The sequence below is a fragment of the Chlorocebus sabaeus genome, chromosome 11 (genome assembly GCF_047675955.1).
Source record: "Chlorocebus sabaeus isolate Y175 chromosome 11, mChlSab1.0.hap1, whole genome shotgun sequence".
NCBI lineage: Eukaryota > Metazoa > Chordata > Mammalia > Primates > Cercopithecidae > Chlorocebus > Chlorocebus sabaeus.
Genome location: NC_132914.1, coordinates 37675678 through 37696561, shown reverse-complemented (window position 1 = coordinate 37696561; position 20884 = coordinate 37675678). Strand labels below are relative to the sequence as shown.

The 20884-nt window shown below is 38.0% G+C and overlaps 1 protein-coding gene across 6 annotated transcripts in view; it reads right to left on the bottom strand.

The window, feature by feature from the left end:
- The window catches only part of LRRK2 (leucine rich repeat kinase 2), a 152039-nt gene that overhangs the window by 87713 nt on the left and 43442 nt on the right, over window positions 1–20884 (bottom strand). For all 6 annotated transcript variants that reach the window (XR_012094482.1, XM_073020622.1, XM_008002887.3 and 3 more), the window contains 5 exons: window positions 17178–17322; window positions 16910–17049; window positions 13911–14039; window positions 13666–13836; window positions 8003–8261 (listed from right to left, as the gene is read on the bottom strand). Coding sequence is in view for 5 of the 6 variants with exons in the window: in XM_073020622.1 (XP_072876723.1) it covers window positions 8003–8261; window positions 13666–13836; window positions 13911–14039; window positions 16910–17049; window positions 17178–17322 (844 nt within the window). In the remaining variant the exon portion in view is untranslated. The remainder of the gene's footprint in view (window positions 1–8002; window positions 8262–13665; window positions 13837–13910; window positions 14040–16909; window positions 17050–17177; window positions 17323–20884) is intronic.

Here is a 20884-nt window from a genome sequence, read left to right as displayed (position 1 = left end):
GACCCCAGAGACAATCAGGGACCCCATTTCTGGAGGGTTTTATTTCATATTCAAACTTTTATAACTATCATATTCCAATTGCATTTCCATCAACATTAGCATAGTAAAAACACTGTTCTGTGCCTGTTTTTTGCCATGGAGTAATGTAATCTTTATCAGGACATTAAATTCGCTATATGCTTTTTTTCCCTCAATGATTGCAAAGCATTCCACTACATGAATGTACCATTATTTATTTGAATAGTTCCTTTTGGGGAATACTTAGGTTTTTCCCTAGTCTTTTGCTATTATAAACAATGTTTTAATGTGCATTTTTGTACATAATTTTTTGTGCACATTGAGAATGTCTGTATCACAGATTCCTAACAGTACACTGCTAGGTCAAAAAAGTATGTTTGTATATTAAAAAATATTAGTGGATATTGCCAAACTGTCCTCAAAAGAGGACAATTTAAATTCATATCAATGTATGAAGCATGTTTCCACATATGCTTAGCAACATAATGTATTACATAATTTTTATTTTTGCCAATATTAAATGTTTAATTCTAAATGATAATCTACTATGTGCAAAGCACTTGTATCAATGGTAAGGTTACAACCATGAACAAAACTGACATTGACTTCATGGTACTAACAAACTACCAAAAAGTAGATTATAAAAATGAAAAATTAAATTATATAATGTGGTGAATGGTAGTATAGGTGAGAAATAAGGTGCTATAGGGTCATGTAAGAGGACCTTCCAGACTGATGATGGTGCTGAGACAGGAAGAATGAAGAGACAGCCAGGTGAAGAGAGAATTTAGAGTTAGGTAGAGAGAGTAACAATGGAAAAAGACTGGAAGTAAGGGTACATGAAGTGTTTGAGAAACCAAGGAAAATTCAGCCTGACTGGAACTTTTGGAGCCTACTGAGAGGTTGGAAACCTTGATGTATAAAGGCACCAAATTGCGAGGCGGAGCAAGATGGCCGAATAGGAACAGCTCCAGTCTCCAACTCCCAGCGCGAGCGACACAGAAGACCGGTGATTTCTGCATTTTCAACTGAGGTACTGGGTTCATCTCACTGGGGAGGGCCAGACGATTGGTGCTGGTCAGCTGCTGCAGCCCGACCAGCGAGAGCTGAAGCAGGGCGAGGCATTGCCTCACCTGGAAAGCGCAAGGGGGCAGGGGAACTGAGACACACAACACCTGGAAAATCGGGTAACTCCCACCCCAATACTGCGCTTTAAGCAAACAGGCACACCAGGAGATCATATCCCACACCTGGCCGGGAGGGTCCCACACCCACGGAGCCTCCCTCATTGCTAGCACAGCAGTCTGTGATCTACCGTCAAGGCAGCAGCGAGGCTGGGGGAGGGGCGCCCGCCATTGCTGAGGCTTAAGTAGGTAAACAAAGCTGCTGGGAAGCTCGAACTGGGTGGAGCTCACAGCAGCTCAAGGAAACCTGCCTGTCTCTGTAGACTCCACCTCTGGGGACAGGGCACAGTAAACAATAACAAACGCAGCAGCTCTGCAGACGCAAACGACTCTGTCTGACAGCTTTGAAGAGAGCAGTGGATCTCCCAACACGGAGGTTGAGATCTGAGAAGGGACAGACTCCCTGCTCAAGTGGGTCCCTGACCCCTGAGTAGCCTAACTGGGAGACATCCCCCACTAGGGGCAGTCTGACACCCCACACCTCACAGGGTGGAGTACACCCCTGAGAGGAAGCTTCCAAAGCAAGAATCAGACAGGTACACTCGCTGTTCAGAAATATTCTATCTTCTGCAGCCTCTGCTGCTGATACCCAGGCAAACAGGGTCTGGAGTGGACCTCAAGCAATCTCCAACAGACCTACAGCAGAGGGTCCTGACTGTTAGAAGGAAAACTATCAAACAGGAAGGACACCTACACCAAAACCCCATCAGTACATCACCATCATCAAAGACCAGAGGCAGATAAAACCACAAAGATGGGGAAAAAGCAGGGCAGAAAAGCTGGAAATTCAAAAAATAAGAGCGCATCTCCCCCGGCAAAGGAGCGCAGCTCATCGCCAGCAACGGATCAAAGCTGGACGGAGAATGACTTGGACGAGATGAGAGAAGAAGGCTTCAGTCCATCAAATTTCTCAGAGCTAAAGGAGGAATTACGTACCCAGCGCAAAGAAACTAAAAATCTTGAAAAAAAAGTGGAAGAATTGATGGCTAGAGTAATTAATGCAGAGAAGCTCATAAACAAAATGAAAGAGACGAAAACCATGACACGAGAAATACGTGACAAATGCACAAGCTTCAGTAACCGACTCGATCAACTGGAAGAAAGAATGTCAGCGATTGAGGATCAAATGAATGAAATGAAGCGAGAAGAGAAACCTAAACAAAAAAGAAGAAAAAGAAATGAACAAAGCCTGCAAGAAGTATGGGATTATGTAAAAAGACCAAATCTACGTCTGATTGGGGTGCCTGAAAGTGAGAGGGAAAATGGAACCAAGTTGGAAAACACTCTTCAGGATATCATCCAGGAGAACTTCCCCAACCTAGTAGGGCAGGCCAACATTCAAATCCAGGAAATACAGAGAACGCCACAAAGATACTCCTCGAGAAGAGCAACTCCAAGACACATAATTGCCAGATTCACCAAAGTTGAAATGAAGGAAAAAATCTTAAGGGCAGCCAGAGAGAAAGGTCGGGTTACCCACAAAGGGAAGCCCATCAGACTAACAGCAGATCTCTCGGTAGAAACTCTTCAAGCCAGAAGAGAGTGGGGGCCAATATTCAACATTCTTAAAGAAAAGAATTTTAAACCCAGAATTTTATATCCAGCCAAACTAAGTTTCATAAGTGAAGGAGAAATAAAATCCTTTACAGATAAGCAAATGCTTAGAGATTTTGTCACCACTAGGCCTGCCTTACAAGAGACCTTGAAGGAAGCACTAAACATGGAAAGGAACAACCGGTACCAGCCATTGCAAAAACATGCCAAAATGTAAAGACCATCAGGCTAGGAAGAAACTGCATCAACTAACGAGCAAAATAACCAGTTAATATCATAATGGCAGGATCAAGTTCACACATAACAATCTTAACCTTAAATGTAAATGGACTAAATGCTCCAATTAAAAGACACAGACTGGCAAACTGGATAAAGAGTCAAGACCCATCAGTCTGCTGTATTCAGGAGACCCATCTCACACGCAGAGACATACATAGGCTCAAAATAAAGGGATGGAGGAAGATTTACCAAGCAAATGGAGAACAAAAAAAAGCGGGGGTTGCAAGACTAGTCTCTGATAAAACAGACTTTAAACCATCAAAGATCAAAAGAGACAAAGAAGGCCATTACATAATGGTAAAGGGATCAATTCAACAGGAAGAGCTAACTATCCTAAATATATATGCACCCAATACAGGAGCACCCAGATTCATAAAGCAAGTCCTTAGAGACTTACAAAGAGACTTAGACTCCCATACAATAATAATGGGAGACTTCAACACTCCACTGTCAACATTAGACAGATCAACGAGACAGAAAGTTAACAAGGATATCCAGGAATTGAACTCATCTCTGCAGCAAGCAGACCTAATAGACATCTATAGAACTCTCCACCCCAAATCAACAGAATATACATTCTTCTCAGCACCACATCGTACTTACTCCAAAATTGACCACGTAATTGGAAGTAAAGCACTCCTCAGCAAATGTACAAGAACAGAAATTATAACAAACTGTCTCTCAGACCACAGTGCAATCAAACTAGAACTCAGGACTAAGAAACTCAATCAAAACCGCTCAACTACATGGAAACTGAACAACCTGCTCCTGAATGACTACTGGGTACATAACGAAATGAAGGCAGAAATAAAGATGTTCTTTGAAACCAATGAGAACAAAGATACAACATACCAGAATCTCTGGGACACATTTAAAGCAGTGTGTACAGGGAAATTTATAGCACTAAATGCCCACAAGAGAAAGCAGGAAAGATCTAAAATTGACACTCTAACATCGCAATTAAAAGAACTAGAGAAGCAAGAGCAAACACATTCGAAAGCTAGCAGAAGGCAAGAAATAACTAAGATCAGAGCAGAACTGAAGGAGATAGAGACACAAAAAACCCTCCAAAAAAATCAATGAATCCAGGAGTTGGTTTTTTGAAAAGATCAACAAAATTGACAGACCACTAGCAAGACTAATAAAGAAGAAAAGAGAGAAGAATCAAATCGACGCAATTAAAAATGATAAAGGGGATATCACCACCGACCCCACAGAAATACAAACTACCATCAGAGAATACTATAAACACCTCTACACAAATAAACTGGAAAATCTAGAAGAAATGGATAATTTCCTGGACACTTACACTCTTCCAAGACTAAACCAGGAAGAAGTTGAATCCCTGAATAGACCAATAGTAGGCTCTGAAATTGAGGCAATAATTAATAGCCTACCAACCAAAAAAAGTCCAGGACCAGATGGATTCACAGCTGAATTCTACCAGAGGTACAAGGAGGAGCTGGTACCATTCCTTCTGAAACTATTCCAATCAATGGAAAAAGAGGGAATCCTCCCTAACTCATTTTATGAGGCCAACATCATCCTGATACCAAAGCCTGGCAGAGACACAACAAAAAAAGAGAATTTTAGACCAATATCCCTGATGAACATCGATGCAAAAATCTTCAATAAAATACTGGCAAACCGGATTCAGCAGCACATCAAAAAGCTTATCCACCATGATCAAGTGGGATTCATCCCTGGGATGCAAGGCTGGTTCAACATTCGCAAATCAATAAACATAATCCAGCATATAAACAGAACCAAAGACAAGAACCACATCATTATCTCAATAGATGCAGAAAAGGCTTTTGACAAAATTCAACAGCCCTTCATGCTAAAAATGCTCAATAAATTCGGTATTGATGGAACGTACCTCAAAATCATAAGAGCTATTTATGACAAACCCACAGCCAATATCATACTGAATGGGCAAAAACTGGAAAAATTCCCTTTGAAAACTGGCACAAGACAAGGATGCCCTCTCTCACCACTCCTATTCAACATAGTGTTGGAAGTTCTGGCTAGGGCAATCAGGCAAGAGAAAGAAATCAAGGGGATTCAGTTAGGAAAAGAAGAAGTCAAATTGTCCCTGTTTGCAGATGACATGATTGTATATTTAGAAAACCCCATTGTCTCAGCCCAAAATCTCCTTAAGCTGATAAGCAACTTCAGCAAAGTCTCAGGATACAAAATTAATGTGCAAAAATCACAAGCATTCTTATACACCAGTGACAGTCAAACAGAGAGCCAAATCAGGAATGAACTTCCATTCACAATTGCTTCAAAGAGAATAAAATACCTAGGAATCCAACTTACAAGGGATGTAAAGGACCTCTTCAAGGAGAACTACAAACCACTGCTCAGTGAAATAAAAGAGGACACAAACAAATGGAAGAACATACCATGCTCATGGATAGGAAGAATCAATATCGTGAAAATGGCCATACTGCCCAAGGTAATTTATAGATTCAATGCCATCCCCATCAAGCTACCAATGAGCTGCTTCACAGAATTGGAAAAAACTGCTTTAAAGTTCATATGGAACCAAAAAAGAGCCCGCATCTCCAAGACAATCCTAAGTCAAAAGAACAAAGCTGGAGGCATCACGCTACCTGACTTCAAACTATACTATAAGGCTACAGTAACCAAAACAGCATGGTACTGGTACCAAAACAGAGATATAGACCAATGGAACAGAACAGAGTCCTCAGAAATAATACCACACATCTACAGCCATCTGATCTTTGACAAACCTGAGAGAAACAAGAAATGGGGAAAGGATTCCCTATTTAATAAATGGTGCTGGGAAAATTGGCTAGCCATAAGTAGAAAGCTGAAACTGGATCCTTTCCTTACTCCTTATACGAAAATTAATTCAAGATGGATTAGAGACTTAAATGTTAGACCTAATACCATAAAAATCCTAGAGGAAAACCTAGGTAGTACCATTCAGGACATAGGCATGGGCAAAGACTTCATGTCTAAAACACCAAAAGCAATGGCAGCAAAAGCCAAAATTGACAAATGGGATCTCATTAAACTAAAGAGCTTCTGCACAGCAAAAGAAACTACCATCAGAGTGAACAGGCAACCTACAGAATGGGAGAAAATTTTTGCAATCTACTCATCTGACAAAGAGCTAATATCCAGAACCTACAAAGAACTCAAACAAATTTACAAGAAAAAAACAAACAACCCCATCAAAAAGTGGGCAAAGGATATGAACAGACATTTCTCAAAAGAAGACATTCATACAGCCGACAGACACATGAAAAAATGCTCATCATCACTGGCCATCAGAGAAATGCAAATCAAAACCACAATGAGATACCATCTCACACCAGTTAGAATGGGGATCATTCAAAAGTCAGGAAACAACAGGTGCTGGAGAGGATGTGGAGAAATAGGAACACTTTTACACTGTTGGTGGGATTGTAAACTAGTTCAACCATTATGGAAAACAGTATGGCGATTCCTCAAGGATCTAGAACTAGATGTACCATATGACCCAGCCATCCCATTACTGGGTATATACCCAAAGGATTATAAATTATGCTGTTATAAAGACACATGCACACGTATGTTTATTGCAGCACTATTCACAATAGCAAAGACTTGGAATGAACCCAAATGTCCATCAGTGACAGATTGGATTAAGAAAATGTGGCACATATACACCATGGAATACTATGCAGCCATAAAAAAGGAGGAGTTTGTGTCCTTTGTAGGGACATGGATGCAGCTGGAAACCATCATTCTTAGCAAACTATCACAAGAACAGAAAACCAAACACCGCATGTTCTCACTCATTGGCGGGAACTGAACAATGAGATCACTTGGACTCGGGAAGGGGAACATCACACACCGGGGCCTATCATGGGGAGGGGGGAGGGGGGAGGGATTGCATTGGGAGTTATACCTGATGTAAATGACGAGTTGATGGGTGCAGCACACCAACATGGCACAAGTATACATATGTAGCAAACCTGCACGTTGTGCACATGTACCCTACAACTTAAAGTTTAATAATAATAAATAAATTAAAAATAATAATAATAAAATAAAAAAATAAAATAAAATAAAATACCAAAAAAAAAAAAAAAAAAAAAAAGGGCACCAAATTGCATGGACAGGTACTTTTCTCTAGCAGCACTCAGTTATCTTGGTGAAAGTGAGGGAAAATGTAGACTGGTAGACTGACCAAAACTGGTGTTTTGCTATTGAGTGCATCATAAAAATGAGAGAAGCAAACATGTTATTTGCAAGATGGTCCTAAAGGTGTTGAGTCATGGAGTATCATGACCATGGGGAAGGAGATGGGTATGAGACTAAATTAACATAGGAAAAGCTAGGAGCTCACACGCTAAAAACACATTTAGCGTGAACAAATGAAAGAGCTCAAAAGACAAAAACAGTGTCAGAGGATGGCAACTTACCATCGATACACATAATATGTACAAAATACATATGACCTTGAACTTATAAAGAAAATGCATTATCAATTGAAATATATATATGCCAAGTGAATATGTGTGTATGCTTTTACATACATTTGAATGCATAGGTACATGTAAGCATACAAAAAGTTAGGAAAAATATCCGTTTTAATTACTTAAAAGGGAAAAAATAAGTTATTTTTATTTTCTTTTTTATAATTTTATTTTAAAAAAAAAAAAAAACAAGGATGCTTTACTTTAAAAATAAAAAAGGACTATATTAAAAAGTAGCTCTTCAAAAAGCTTCCGCTATTTTGCTCTAATTTTATAAGTACCTATTTGCTATCTCATAAAGAACTTAAATACATCATTTTGAAGTATTTCATAGCCAAAAAAATCCAAACCTTTGCAATATTTTTGGCTTAAGGTCCTTCAAACTGGCATGAATAACCACTAAAAGACTAGTGACTTAAAAAAATACTATTAAAAATAAGAACTGTCAAAAATATTCTCCTTGTTACTTACTTGTTTGTTTCCTTAAATTAGAAGTCTTATCTGGAAATAAAGGACCAAGCCAAGAAGGTTCAACTTTTCCTATACAAAACCCTCCAAGGCAAATGCTATTGTTGGCCATGTCCAGGGCCAGCCTCCTTAAGAGCAAGCTGATGATCTGGCTGTCGCCTTTCCCAATGCTTATTGTCAGTGCTTTTCGTACATCTTGTTCACGAGATCCACTATTCAATAAGAGTTCCACCAATTTGGGACTGCTCTCTTTCTCACATACCTGTTAAAGAAAAAAAAATTAAGTATATTAAAAATCTATAGTTTTCTTCTTTTTAGGAGACTGGCAAATCAAACGTCATGTGATTTTTCTCTACATCTCCAATTTAGAATTACACAAAATAAAATAAGACAAAACTGATCCTTGAATAGATTGGGAAAATAAGATGATATTAATGCCATAACTGTCAGAATAGCATGAATAATCTGCCACATGGCAGTCAGTTATCATGAAAGAGACAATATTATATGGAGACAAAGTTCCATAGGCTTGGCATCAAGATCTCTGTTTACATCCAGACTCCAACAAGTATGCACATTGCTTATACTTTCTGAGTTTCTGTCTTCTCACTGTAAGATATCTGGGAAATCAGTACCTTAACACAGTAAATACTACTGTCCTGACTTTATTTGTGACATAAAATAACTAAATGAGGACTTAGCTATTGTAAAATTTATTAATGTCACATGCAAACAACAATCATTACTCGTGTCTGGTTTTCCTGATCTCCTCAGGACAAGCATCTGAATTTCCTCAAAGATATACCTTGTCTCTCAGTCCTCAACCTTCCTCTGAATGTTATGTTTTCAGAGCACGTGCTCAGGGTGGGTTAGCACGCGAGGTGCTACAAAAACTAGAACAACTCAGCAAGCCAGGAGAAGCCTTAGCAACCTGCAGCACTGCACACTGGCCCTACTCAGGAAGAGCTTTGGAAAGGAGCTAGATGTTAGCAAGGAGCTATCAACTAGAAGACAAAAATAACAGGTAATAGAAAAAATATCCATCAGTTACTGTGCTAAATTCTGTACACATGTGATTTCTAATCTTTAAAAAAAAAAAAAATCTTATGTCATAGCAATTATTTCTCCCACCTAATAGATGAGTATTTAGAAAAGATATATAATTTGTCCCTTAAAGCTGGCAAGCAACTGAAACTTGGATTTGAAGCCAAATCTGCTGGCTTCAAAACCTGTGCGACTTTCATTACCCAAAATTAAACATTAAGAAAGGAAAGAAAAGAAGACCCAAAGATCCAGGGTACCAACTCAGAGGAAAAAGATGTTGGGGACAATTCTTGAATTTTCTAGAATCAAAGTGCTTCCAAGGGATTTAAGGGGACATTCATTCATGTGGTTGGAAGGCACCAATTAAATGCCCACCAGTCTCCAAGTACACTCACCTTCAACCCATACTCAAAGCACTACAGAGCTCTGATCAAGTCACTGTCCTCTTTAAAAACCTAAAATGCCACTGCTCCAGACATTCTTCCAAACACAGCATGTAATTTTTCAAACCTCATTATCTTTTGTGCTATTTCTATTACCCCAAATGCCTTCCTCTCTACTCTTCACCCAGCAAAAAGGTGTTCATTCTTGAAGAACTGGGTTCAAAATTTCTTGTGGAGAAGTCCTTGCTACTAACCTCTCAGGCCAAACACACTATTTCCCCTCCTGGCTCCCATCCATTACATTTAATGTAGCACTGAGCAAACAAACATACACACCCATCTGTTTTCTTGCTAGAATGCAAAGGCCTGTACATTTCTGCAATTCAACTTGTATTCCTGAAGCCTAGCACAACACCTAGGACGTATATTTAATTTAAGTAGTAAATTACTAAAATCCTCTTTAAGGGCTCACAGCAAAATTAAAAGGAAGGGAGGTGAAAGATGAAGGAAGGAAGGAAGGAAGGAGGGAGGGAGGGAGGGAGGGAGGGAAGGAAGGAAGGAAGGAAGGAAGGAAGGAAGGAAGGAAGGAAGGAAGGAAGGAAGGAAGGAAGGAAGGAGGGAGGGAGGGAGGGAGGGAATGAGGGAAGGAAGGAAGGAAGGAAGGAAGGAAGGAGGGAGGGAGGAAGGGAGGGAGGGAATGAGGGAAGGAAGGAAGGAAGGAAGGAAGGAAGGAAGGAAGGAAGGAAGGAAGGAAGGAGGGAGGGAGGGAGGGAGGGAGGGAGGGAGGAAGGAAAGAAGGAAGGAGGGTGGGGAGGGGAGGGAAAGGAAAAACTCACAAATGCCTTCTCCTGTAGCCCAGTAACTTTTTTTCTCTAAGATAAGTCACTCACTCCTTACTTTGTACTAAGGTGATTTATGTTTTATTCTCTTGTTAATGTCCCAACACATAGAGACCTATAAACTTCTTGAAACAGGAAACCCCTTATATATTCTCTATTAATTATCTAGCACTGTGCTCTGCACATGTTTGTGGAAGGAATTTTCCTTGGAGGATCCAAACTATCCAAGCTGACTTTAGGCATGTGGGTGCCAGGAAGAGAGAGATATATAAGAAAGGGAATCTGAGAAAAGAAATAAATGCCAGCAAAAATAAGAATTAATTTCTTTAAATCCTACAGAGTCATTCTCTTTAGAATATTCACACATATTTATGAAAGTAATTTCAACTTCATAACAGGAAAATACTACTGCTTACAGATATTTATTTTCACATTTAAATAATAATGAAGAAAATTCAGAATACAATAACTAAAGAATATCAAAAGCATAATTTCTTATCCCTGCAATCTTTCTCTGACCATCTAATTTATAATAAATGCAGCACATTATCAAAATCAAATTATTTAAACTGTTATTTTAGAGTAAATGAACACCACTACCACCACTACCATGAATCTGCTGTGTAGCCAAGCAATCAAAGCAGGCACTGTGGAGGCAGATTTTGCACTATTTACCAGGAGCTTGTTCTTAAGCAAGTTATTTAATCCCTCAGTGCCTCAACTTCTCACTCATACAATGGGAATAACATTAGAACCTACTGGACCTATTCATAGGTTGTCGTTAGGATTAAATTGTGTAAAGTATTTGGAGCAGTGCCCAGCTGGTAATGCATATGATGGAGGTGTTTGGTTTTATTGTTTTTTTTTTTGTTGGTTGGTTGGTTGGTTGCTTTTGAGACAGAGTCTCGCTCTGTCATCAAGGTTGGAGTACAGCGGTGCAATCATAGCTCACTGCAGCCTTGACCTCCTAGGCTCAAGTGATCCTCCCACCTCAGCATTCTTATGTTATGTTATGTTATGTTATGTTATGTTATGTTATGTTATGTTGAGACAGGGTCTGGCTCTGTTGCCTAGGCTGGAGTGCAGTGGTGCAATCTCAGCTAACTATAACCTCAACCTCCCAGGCTCAAGTCATCCTCCCACCTCAGACTCCCAAGTAGCTGGGACAATAGGCAGGTACCACCATACCCAGATAATTTTTTGACTTTTTATAGACATGGGGGTGTAACTATGTTGCCCAGGCTGGTCTTAAACTCCTGGGCTCAAATGATCCTCCCACCTTGACTTCCCAAAGCACTGGGATTACAGGCATGAGCCACTCTGCATGAAGCTAGCACTACATGTGTGTGCCATCATACATGGGTTTTTGCTTGTTGTTTTGTTTTGTAGAAATGGAGTCTCACTATGTTTCCCAAGTTGGTCTCTAACTCCTGGCTCAAGTGATCCTCCCACCTCAACATCCCAAAGTGTTGGGATTACAGATGTGAGTCACCATGCCCAGCCTCTTATTATTTTTATTCAGACTTCACTATACTTTTTCCACTGTGATTTGATGAGTTTTACCTTGAGGTTTTTATCCATGCATTTGCATATCCAGTATTAACCTTTCATATTATTCTCCACCAGTCATGTACATTCCATTATTAAATTTTCTGCAGAAAGTCTAACACAACTCCACCAGTGCACTAGATACTCCTTCAACATGCAACCTCTTGGTAAATGAATAGTCTTCATTACCTTATTTTGCTCTGGCACAAATAAGGTACATACAATAAATTCATACACAAGATTTAATCAGCAGTTATTATGTGCTAGGTATAAATAACTTCTGACAACTGGGATAAATTCTTTAAGTCTAATACATAATCCTTGGATTTAAGATTTTGTTTTGAAAAGAAAAGATAAAAATAAGCATGTGAAGGCCAAAAGAATATGGAAAGAGAAATAAAGTAAAAATCCTGTTGTATAGGAAGATTTGGATAGATGGAAAGAAGAGCAGAAATGATTTCCTGTGGGGAATGCAGTAAAGTTGTATCAGGTGCTTTTAGGTATGTTGTTTCCTTAATGTGGACTTAGAAGGGGAAGTTTCTTTTTAGTTCTTTGGTATTTTCAATTAACATTAATGCAATAATCTGCAAGCAAAAGATGCACCATAAAAATGTATTAAATTATTGATGGAAAAATTTAATTATCTTTAATAAAGTAGAACTACAATTTTAATTTTTGCTTGCTTAAAAGAAATTTGACTAAATTTAAATAATTAGATTGTTTATGTGATTTGAATGCATAAACATAATGGTACATGAAAATGGGTTCCACGTTCTCTTTCTTTTTATGTTGATTACTAATTAGTATTAACTTAATCTTAACAGTCAACAAATTGACTTCAATTCAAAGGCAAGTGGGATATTAAATACAGTAAGGCTTAAAAAGTAAATTATTGGCAAACGTAGTACTTTACTGATTATTTACTGATAATAATACTGATTATTAAATACTGAAATTTAGTATTTGTTAGAAATGTTAAATTTCTAGAAAATAGACATAGTGCTACCTGAATGCTAGTATAAACTCTAACACTTATACAAATAATACAAATCTGAAATACAAGCAATGAACTTAGTATTTATTGAATACACACTATATGTAAAGCAATGAGCTAGATATTCTGAATCATACAAAGATGAATACATGGTTATTTTCACACAACTCACCAAGTACACAAGAGATATGTATATATTTTCATGAACTGACAGAAGAAGTAAATCTTAATTTTGTTTGGAGGTATGGGGAGGGCTTTATTAAAGAAAGGCAATTTGAATTATATTTTGAAGGAAGAGCAAAACAATCAGACAGATATATGTTTGCATGGTTCAGGAGGGAAGAGAGAAGGAAAGAAAGACCACACTACTACACAACTTTGGCCAATAGCAACTCATGTCAGTGTGAATGGCACCCACAAAAGTGTGACATTCACAGCCTGCATAGCCATGTGTGGTAGCCCTCAGAGGAGAACTTTGTAGGCAAAGAAACTAAAACCATGGAAAAAAATGGTTTAAAAATTATCAAAATATTAGAACTATGTGTTATGTGGAGTGTATCTGGAGAACAAGTTGTAGAGATGCCTACTAAGGGACACATTTGAAAAGTTATTTATCAACTTAACAAGATAAGCCAACAGATGAAATGAAAGATTAGACTGGATAACACCTAAAGGACCCTATTACTTCTGGAATTCTATAAATCTAAATCCCTACTACAAGATACAAGCAATTACAATAAACTGGTAAATTTCCGTAGTGAAGAATAATATGATGTAAGTAAGAGATACACAGTGGCAGGGCTCTTACATTTGATAAGAATAATGAGCAAAGACACAAGTGAAGCCTTTAACATTTACCTGACAAATTAAAGAAGTTCCCTCCTTTGCTTGATTGGCATCTGCTCCTAAGAGAAGCAAGCATTCAGCCATGATGCTGTTATTCTGATCACACGCTCTCTCTAGCATCACATTTTTTAAGTCATCATCCATAGCTACTTTTGCAAAACACTTGCAACACAGGTTCAGAAACTAAAAAGAGTGGAAATGAGAATTAGAGTCAGATAAATACATAACATTTAGGATGCCAGTGGAAAACATTGTACCTGTTGATCCTTTTGTTCCATGATACTGGAAGACATTTGATGGAATATTACTAAGTCAAACGAATGATGCACCAGCAGCTTAGAAAAAGATGCTGACAATTTGAGGATTGCTAAGATTGTCTGAAATCCCTAAAAGTATAAGAAAAAAATAATAAACTAAGCAATTATAGGCAAAAAGAATAAACAGTATAAAGCAGAGAGTTTGTATATGAAACAATACCTAGGATGTTCATTTAACTATAGATATACTGGGTTGGTGCTTGAAAGTATTTATCCTGTAAATAAATACTCCCTCTCTCTCTCATGACTAACAAATATAGCAGGTACAAAGAATAAAATGCTAGTTAACCATCCAGTAGCAAAGCAGAAAAAAGAACTAATCCCCTCAAATTTGCTTTTCAAAGATGCTTGTCTAAAGCCATAGTTGTAGGATGAAACCCAGATATTAAACAGGATTGAAACAGTTGGATCAGCAGAGTTACACATCCAAATAGGAAAACAGAGTAAAAATTTTTATTATAATATGAATAGTAGGTTCTCTAGAGAGCCTAGCATATCCCCCAACTTTCTGTGCTGTCTTCTGAAATGTTTACCTCAAAAAGGCTAGCGTGGACTCTTAGGTTTCATTTATGTTGAGTGTAATAGAGAAGCACTGAGGGCACTCTGAGGATTACATTATAATAATAAGTTATTTATAAAGAACACCATTACTTTTTTAGAACCACCTTAAGCACATCCCCAGAGTCTGTCCTCTTCACCCATGTGATGTTTTAATGAAAGATTGGGATTTGACTTTAGTATTATTTAGCTTGGTAAACCCAAAGATCATCTTAACTTTTTAACATTTTATTACCTCTAAAATTACATATTAATAAAATTGGCCAGGCACTGTGGCTAACACCTATAATCCCAGCGCTCTGGGATTGCTTGACAAGCCCAGGAATTTGAGACCAGCCTGTACAACATGGCAAAATCTTGTCTCTATGAAAAATATTTAAAAATTAGCCGTGCATGCACCTGTAGTCCCCGCTACTCAGGAGAATGAGATGGATCACTTGAGCCCACCCAGGAAGGTGGGCCCAGGAGGCAGAGGTTGCAGTGAACCGAGATTGTGCCACTGCACTCTAGCCTGGGCCACAGAGACCCCATCTCAAAAAAAATTTAAATTAAGTTAAATCATCTAAATATTAAAATTATTACTTCAAACTCTTATGATACTGAGTTTCTACAAATACTAATATTTGATAAGCAAAGTAGCCTTAATTTATGTATGTCTGAGGGACAGGTGGTCTACCTGCCCCTAGAGCCAGAGGTCCCTGAAAACTAGTGAATGCTGCAGCAGAGCAGGTCATGCAAATGTGCAGAAAGTACATCAATCGAATTAAAAACTTTTAAACACTGAACTGAAGGCTGGGTGCAGTGGCTCATGCCTGTAATCCCAACACTTTGGGAGGCCGAGGTGGGCGAACCACTTGAGGTCAGGAGTTTGAGACCAGCCTGGTCAACACGGCAAAACCCCTCTCAGCTAAAAATACAAGCATCAGCCGAGCGTGGTGGTGCACACTTGTAGTCCTAGCTACTAGAGAGGCTGAGGCAGGCAAATCGCTTGAACCCAGGAGGCAGATGGCACTGTGCACTGAGATTGTACCACTGCACTACAGCCTGGGCAACAGAGTGAGACCCTGTCTCAAAAAATAAAATAAAACACTGAACTGGACAAATAAAATATGTTGGCAGGACAGATTTAGTTCATAACCTCTACTGTAGAGATTCTAAAATTTATGCCTAGATGAATTAATCCAGAGTGACTAAGAGTTCCATACCTGCATAAAATCCTTTCCTTTCCCTAAGATTACTTTTAATCAATCCTATCTTGCTCTAATCAGCCTATCCTGAGGCACATTATGAAAAGCAGTTATAAAACACATTGTTGTTATTAATGTAAGAATTTTGTATGTTCTTAACTTCATAATTTTTTAAAACACTTTACACACATTCTTTCATTTACTGATGGTGTCTGTGCAAAGATTAGAGACCAAGTATTTTTATTCCTGGTCGATGCTGCCAGTTACAAAAAATATTTCCTGAGTCGGCTGGGCACCTTGGCTCACGCCTATAATCCCAGCACTTTGGGAGGCTGAGCAGGACAGATTGCTTGAGACCAGGGAGTTTGAGACCAGCCTGGGAAATATGGTGAAACCCCATCTCTACAAAAAACACAAAAGTTAGCCAGGAATGGGAGTGCATGCCTGTAGTCCAAGCTACTCAGGAGGCTGAGGCACAAGAATCACTTGAGCTCAGGAGGCAGAGGTTGTAGTGAGCTGAAATCTGCCACTGCACTCCAGCCTGGGTGACAAAGTGAGACCCTGTCTCCAAAAAAAAAAAAATTCCTTAGTGTAGTTTATGAAAGTTGCAAACTCCACAACTAAGACAGAAACTCTTGAAGAAAAGCTATTTGTTTTGCTACAATTAAAAAAAAAATTATTTCTTAATCTCCCCTGAACTCACTCTAGGCCAATATCTTGAATTCCTTATAAAGATAGTTATTATATATCATGTTTTAAATTTTGCTTGATGAAAAATGTTAAAAACATTTTTTCACTGCAAGGAAAAAAATTAACAAGTCAAATTATTAGAGGTAAGCAACCTACAATAAAACCCGGAGAGTGACAAACTTTGGAATATTTATAAATTCTATTTATCTAAAATCTAAGTGAATAAATTCAGCTAGCTGAGATTTCTAAGCACAGTCTCTGAACTTTTATGGGCAAGATAAATGGTGAATAAACATGCTGACTTTAGAGATTTAATAATGAAACACTGGATCTTTAGAGATTCAATCCAATTTTCTTTGCTTGTATAATTAAAATAACTACAAAATGATAAATGGTTTTCCATTAACTAGAATACCCCATTCATGCAAAGTGGGAATTACACAAACTGCTCCAAAAGTGAAATTTGCACAAGTTCCCAAGTTCTTTCCAAGATAATGCACATACTTCAGTCTGTACTTCAGCAACATCCTTAAATCGGTATAAGCTGGAAGCCAGAATTTTTGCCAGCAGATGTCCAGTTCCTATGCATAAATTCTTCTTTGTAATCAAGCATCCTATAAGACTTAAACCCAGACACTGAATTTCTAGGAGAGAAAAAAAAAAAAGAATTGTTTTAAATCTCAAAACTGAAGAAAAATATTTACAGACATCCAGTCGCCAGCTAATGGCCTACAAAAATCTATTTTAAATCCAGAATTCAAATTGTACTGACCTTGGTCATCTGGATACATCTGCAGTGTGTGAAGCACTGAATCCACAGCACCTTCCATGGATAACACCTCTAATGTATTAGTAAAATGTGCAATAGAAGAAATTACTTTTAATCCACATTTCTGAATCCCAGGATTTCCAATGAACTAAAATCAAAAGAATACTTGCTCTTAAAAATGAGATCTTAATACTTACCTTAGTTAGGACCAGTTATAGACTGACGAAATATAAATCAATTAATCCAAACACAAATTAGTATCCTTGATTTTGTTTTCTATAATATTAATTATGTTTATGCATTATGAAGAATAAGAGTTAGCATTTTTACAATTAATGAGAGCTTGCTCTGTGCCAGGCATTGTAATAAATACTTTGTAGGCATTTTCTTTTCATAATCTCACGAAATCCATACTGATATCATTCCCATTAGAAGAAGAATTCACTGAGGGTTAGAATGGTTGAGAACTATTCTCAAAGTCCACACTAACTTAATAGTTAGTAAAATGTAATGACCAGTAAAATGCAATACTGCCTCTCAACAAAGAAAACATTGATAATTACTCTTCACTGCAAGTTCTTTGCATGCCTTATTTCATTTATCTCCTCGACAGCTTCATGTAATAGGTTTGCCAAACTTTGAAGATGCAGAAATAAGAGCTCAAGTCACAGAACTAATACGCACTGGGCCTGGGACTTGAATATAAATGTTTCCACCTTAAAAGCCCAGGATCTTAATTACGACATCATCCAACCTCTTTAATCTGAATTTCCTCCAGATGCTTTGACATTATAAAGGTATTTTAATACAGGTCACTTCTTTGTCCAGACCATCCCACTCATCAACCAAGAAGAAAATGCAACATACGTCTAACTCTTATTCTGGTCATCTCTGCCTTTTCACACACAAGCAATATGCTCCAAACATCTACCTTGGTGTGAACGCTCAACTCACAGCTTTTCTTTCAAAAATTATAATGCCATCCTTCCCAGGAATTTTGCTTTCATTTAGATGATGTTTTGCAGACACTCGTTTCATGGTACCTCCACTCCAAAGACGTGATGGCCTCCACCACAGATAATCCAAAGAGCTGAAATAGCTTCAAGCCGGATGTCTTTGACCGAAATCTTCTGCCTTCCAAGCTTCCTCATTTCTGTACTCTCAGTGAACAGATTTCTATCCCTTTCTCAGTCTAGTCCCCTAATGCCTCTCAATTATCTTTACTCATTATCTTCTTTACAGAGGCTGAGAAATATCAGTTTCTCACCCTGTGTCCTTCTACTTCACACTTCAATTGCTCAGCTTGGACATCATTTCATGTATCATCTTAATAAGACATTGTCTCCCGTGACGTTTTTGTTTCCTGTCACTGTTTCCATAAGCACATCAGCTTGGAGGCCCATTAAATTTGGGTTTAAATTCTGTGAATCTGAGAACCATTAAATAAATCTGAGAACCATTAAATGAATGAAGTAACAATTACTCAGACAATGACTACTAAGAAGTGGTAAGTAAAAAGTGAAACTTCTATTCAAGAAATATAAAGAAATTCAGAGTCGTGCGAAGTGAAATTGGAAGGCTGGTTTGCTGTGTCTCAGCTCCCTCATCTCTAAAACAATTCTCCTAATGCAGGCTGTGATGGGGAGGAGATGAGATGGCTCTGTCCATGGAACAGACCTGGAGAGAGCAATCATCACCGGTCAGGCCTGGGGCTAAGCGCTGTCCTCAGAGATGAAAAACTTCAGAGTTAATGAGAGACTTTCCCTTAATCGGTCCTCTCTTTCCTCAAGTTACCACTTTTCCTTTATTTCTAAACTTATTAAGAGAAGAGTCGACTCCCACTACCTCCACATTCGCCTTACCCTTTAATTTCCTATAATCAGACTTCTTTCCTAGCCATTCTGAACATAAACCAAAGAAAAAAGTCAAATAACAACTTAATTGGTGCTTTTCATCCCTTAATTTCCATGACACAGTATCCCCCTAATTATTCTCAATCTTTAAAACCATTCCTTTACCCATCTTCTTTACGATCTCTCCTTTCACCTCCAAACCTTGCCCGAAGTTCTTTCTATCTTCTATTCATGGGTGGGATTTCATACACTAAGATGACTTCAAGTCGTAATAACAATAGCAAAGATCCACAATAACAATGCCAAAACCTATGTAGCACTCACTCTGTGCCAGACATTCTTTTAAGTACTTCATATGTATTCACCTTCTTAATCCTCCCAAAACCTTTGTGATATAGACACACTATTGTTGTCCTGATGTACGGATGAAAAAAATTGTGACACAGAGACATGTGAGCACACAAGTCAAAGCACAAGTTTAAACTCTCTAAAGTTCTAAGCCCAAATTTATTTTTGCTTGATACCAGTATCTTAAACTCAAATATTCAAGGCCAAAACTTAGTATCTTCTACAAAACAAAGTCAGATTGTCATTCTGAACTTTCTGTTTGAATAATAGGACCAACATTCCTGTTTGACAGGCAAGGCCAGCTACACAGGTGTGTATTTGTACAATCATATACGGCTTCATGCTCAGAGAGCACTTGCTTCAATGCTCTGTCGTCACCCTTGTAAAATCCTTAATAATTTTCAAACAAGGAGAGTGCATTTCCATTTTATTACACAATTACATATCCACTTCTGCTCCTAAGCTCAAAGCGTATCATAAGCTTCTTTTTATGTTAAAATTATATCAAATTGATATTTATAAAGCACCTACCTTTGTCCTTAATAGCTCTACATCTAACGAGTTTCTACTCATTTACTGGTCCTTTTACCTGGAACTCCCCTAGGCTCTAACCATTTCAGTCCAGGTCAATGATGACTAATGACTTGTAACAGATAATCTCTGATTTGTCTATGCAAAAAGAGAATTCAGAGTATAAACTCATAATTTTAAATATGAGCATTTGATTTTTAATAGCTAAGTAAATGTTTAAAAATTAATATTTATATATACATATATGTATTATATAGGTTATGACTATCATGATATTTACAAACCTACAATAGAATTTCCTTCAGTTATCTAATGCTCCATCTTGCAATAGTAACATATTGCACTGGTGCTCAAATAGGGATTAAAATCAATTTACTAGTGTCTACTTAGGAGGTGTTTTTCAAGTGAAACTCTGGAGATGCCAACAGAAGGATGGCAGCATCCTACCACCTATGCTTTATTACTCTCCAAGTTTTTTTCAGAGAATCCATAAATATTGAAATGGTTTCTCTAATGAGTGAGCTTGCCAGCTCAACGGAAAAATACTCACGCTGGCCTCTTTCCTAGCTACTAGGTAAGTAGATTAGCCAAAGAAAGGAAAACAGACTCACGTTTCCAGATAATTTGTGTTTTGTTTTCTCCCTTTATCCTTTTTTTCTTATAAATCCCATCTCTGATTTTGATAAATAAGCTAAATGTTTGGAATCATCTCCCTTGTCTATAAGTAAGTGGCATGGTGATAGTGTCTCTGGATTAGTCTTTGAAAAATTAAAAGATTAAGGCAAAAGAGATCCAACATCATATGACTGATAGCCTCAAAGAAGAGAGCTAAAATAATGAAAGAGAAAAATACAGATATTTAGGCTGGTCACGGTGGCTCACACTTGTAATCTCAGCACTTTGAGAGGACGAGGCAGGATTGCTTGAGTCAAGGAGTTTGAGACCAGCCTGGGCAACATAGTGAGACCCTGTCTCCAC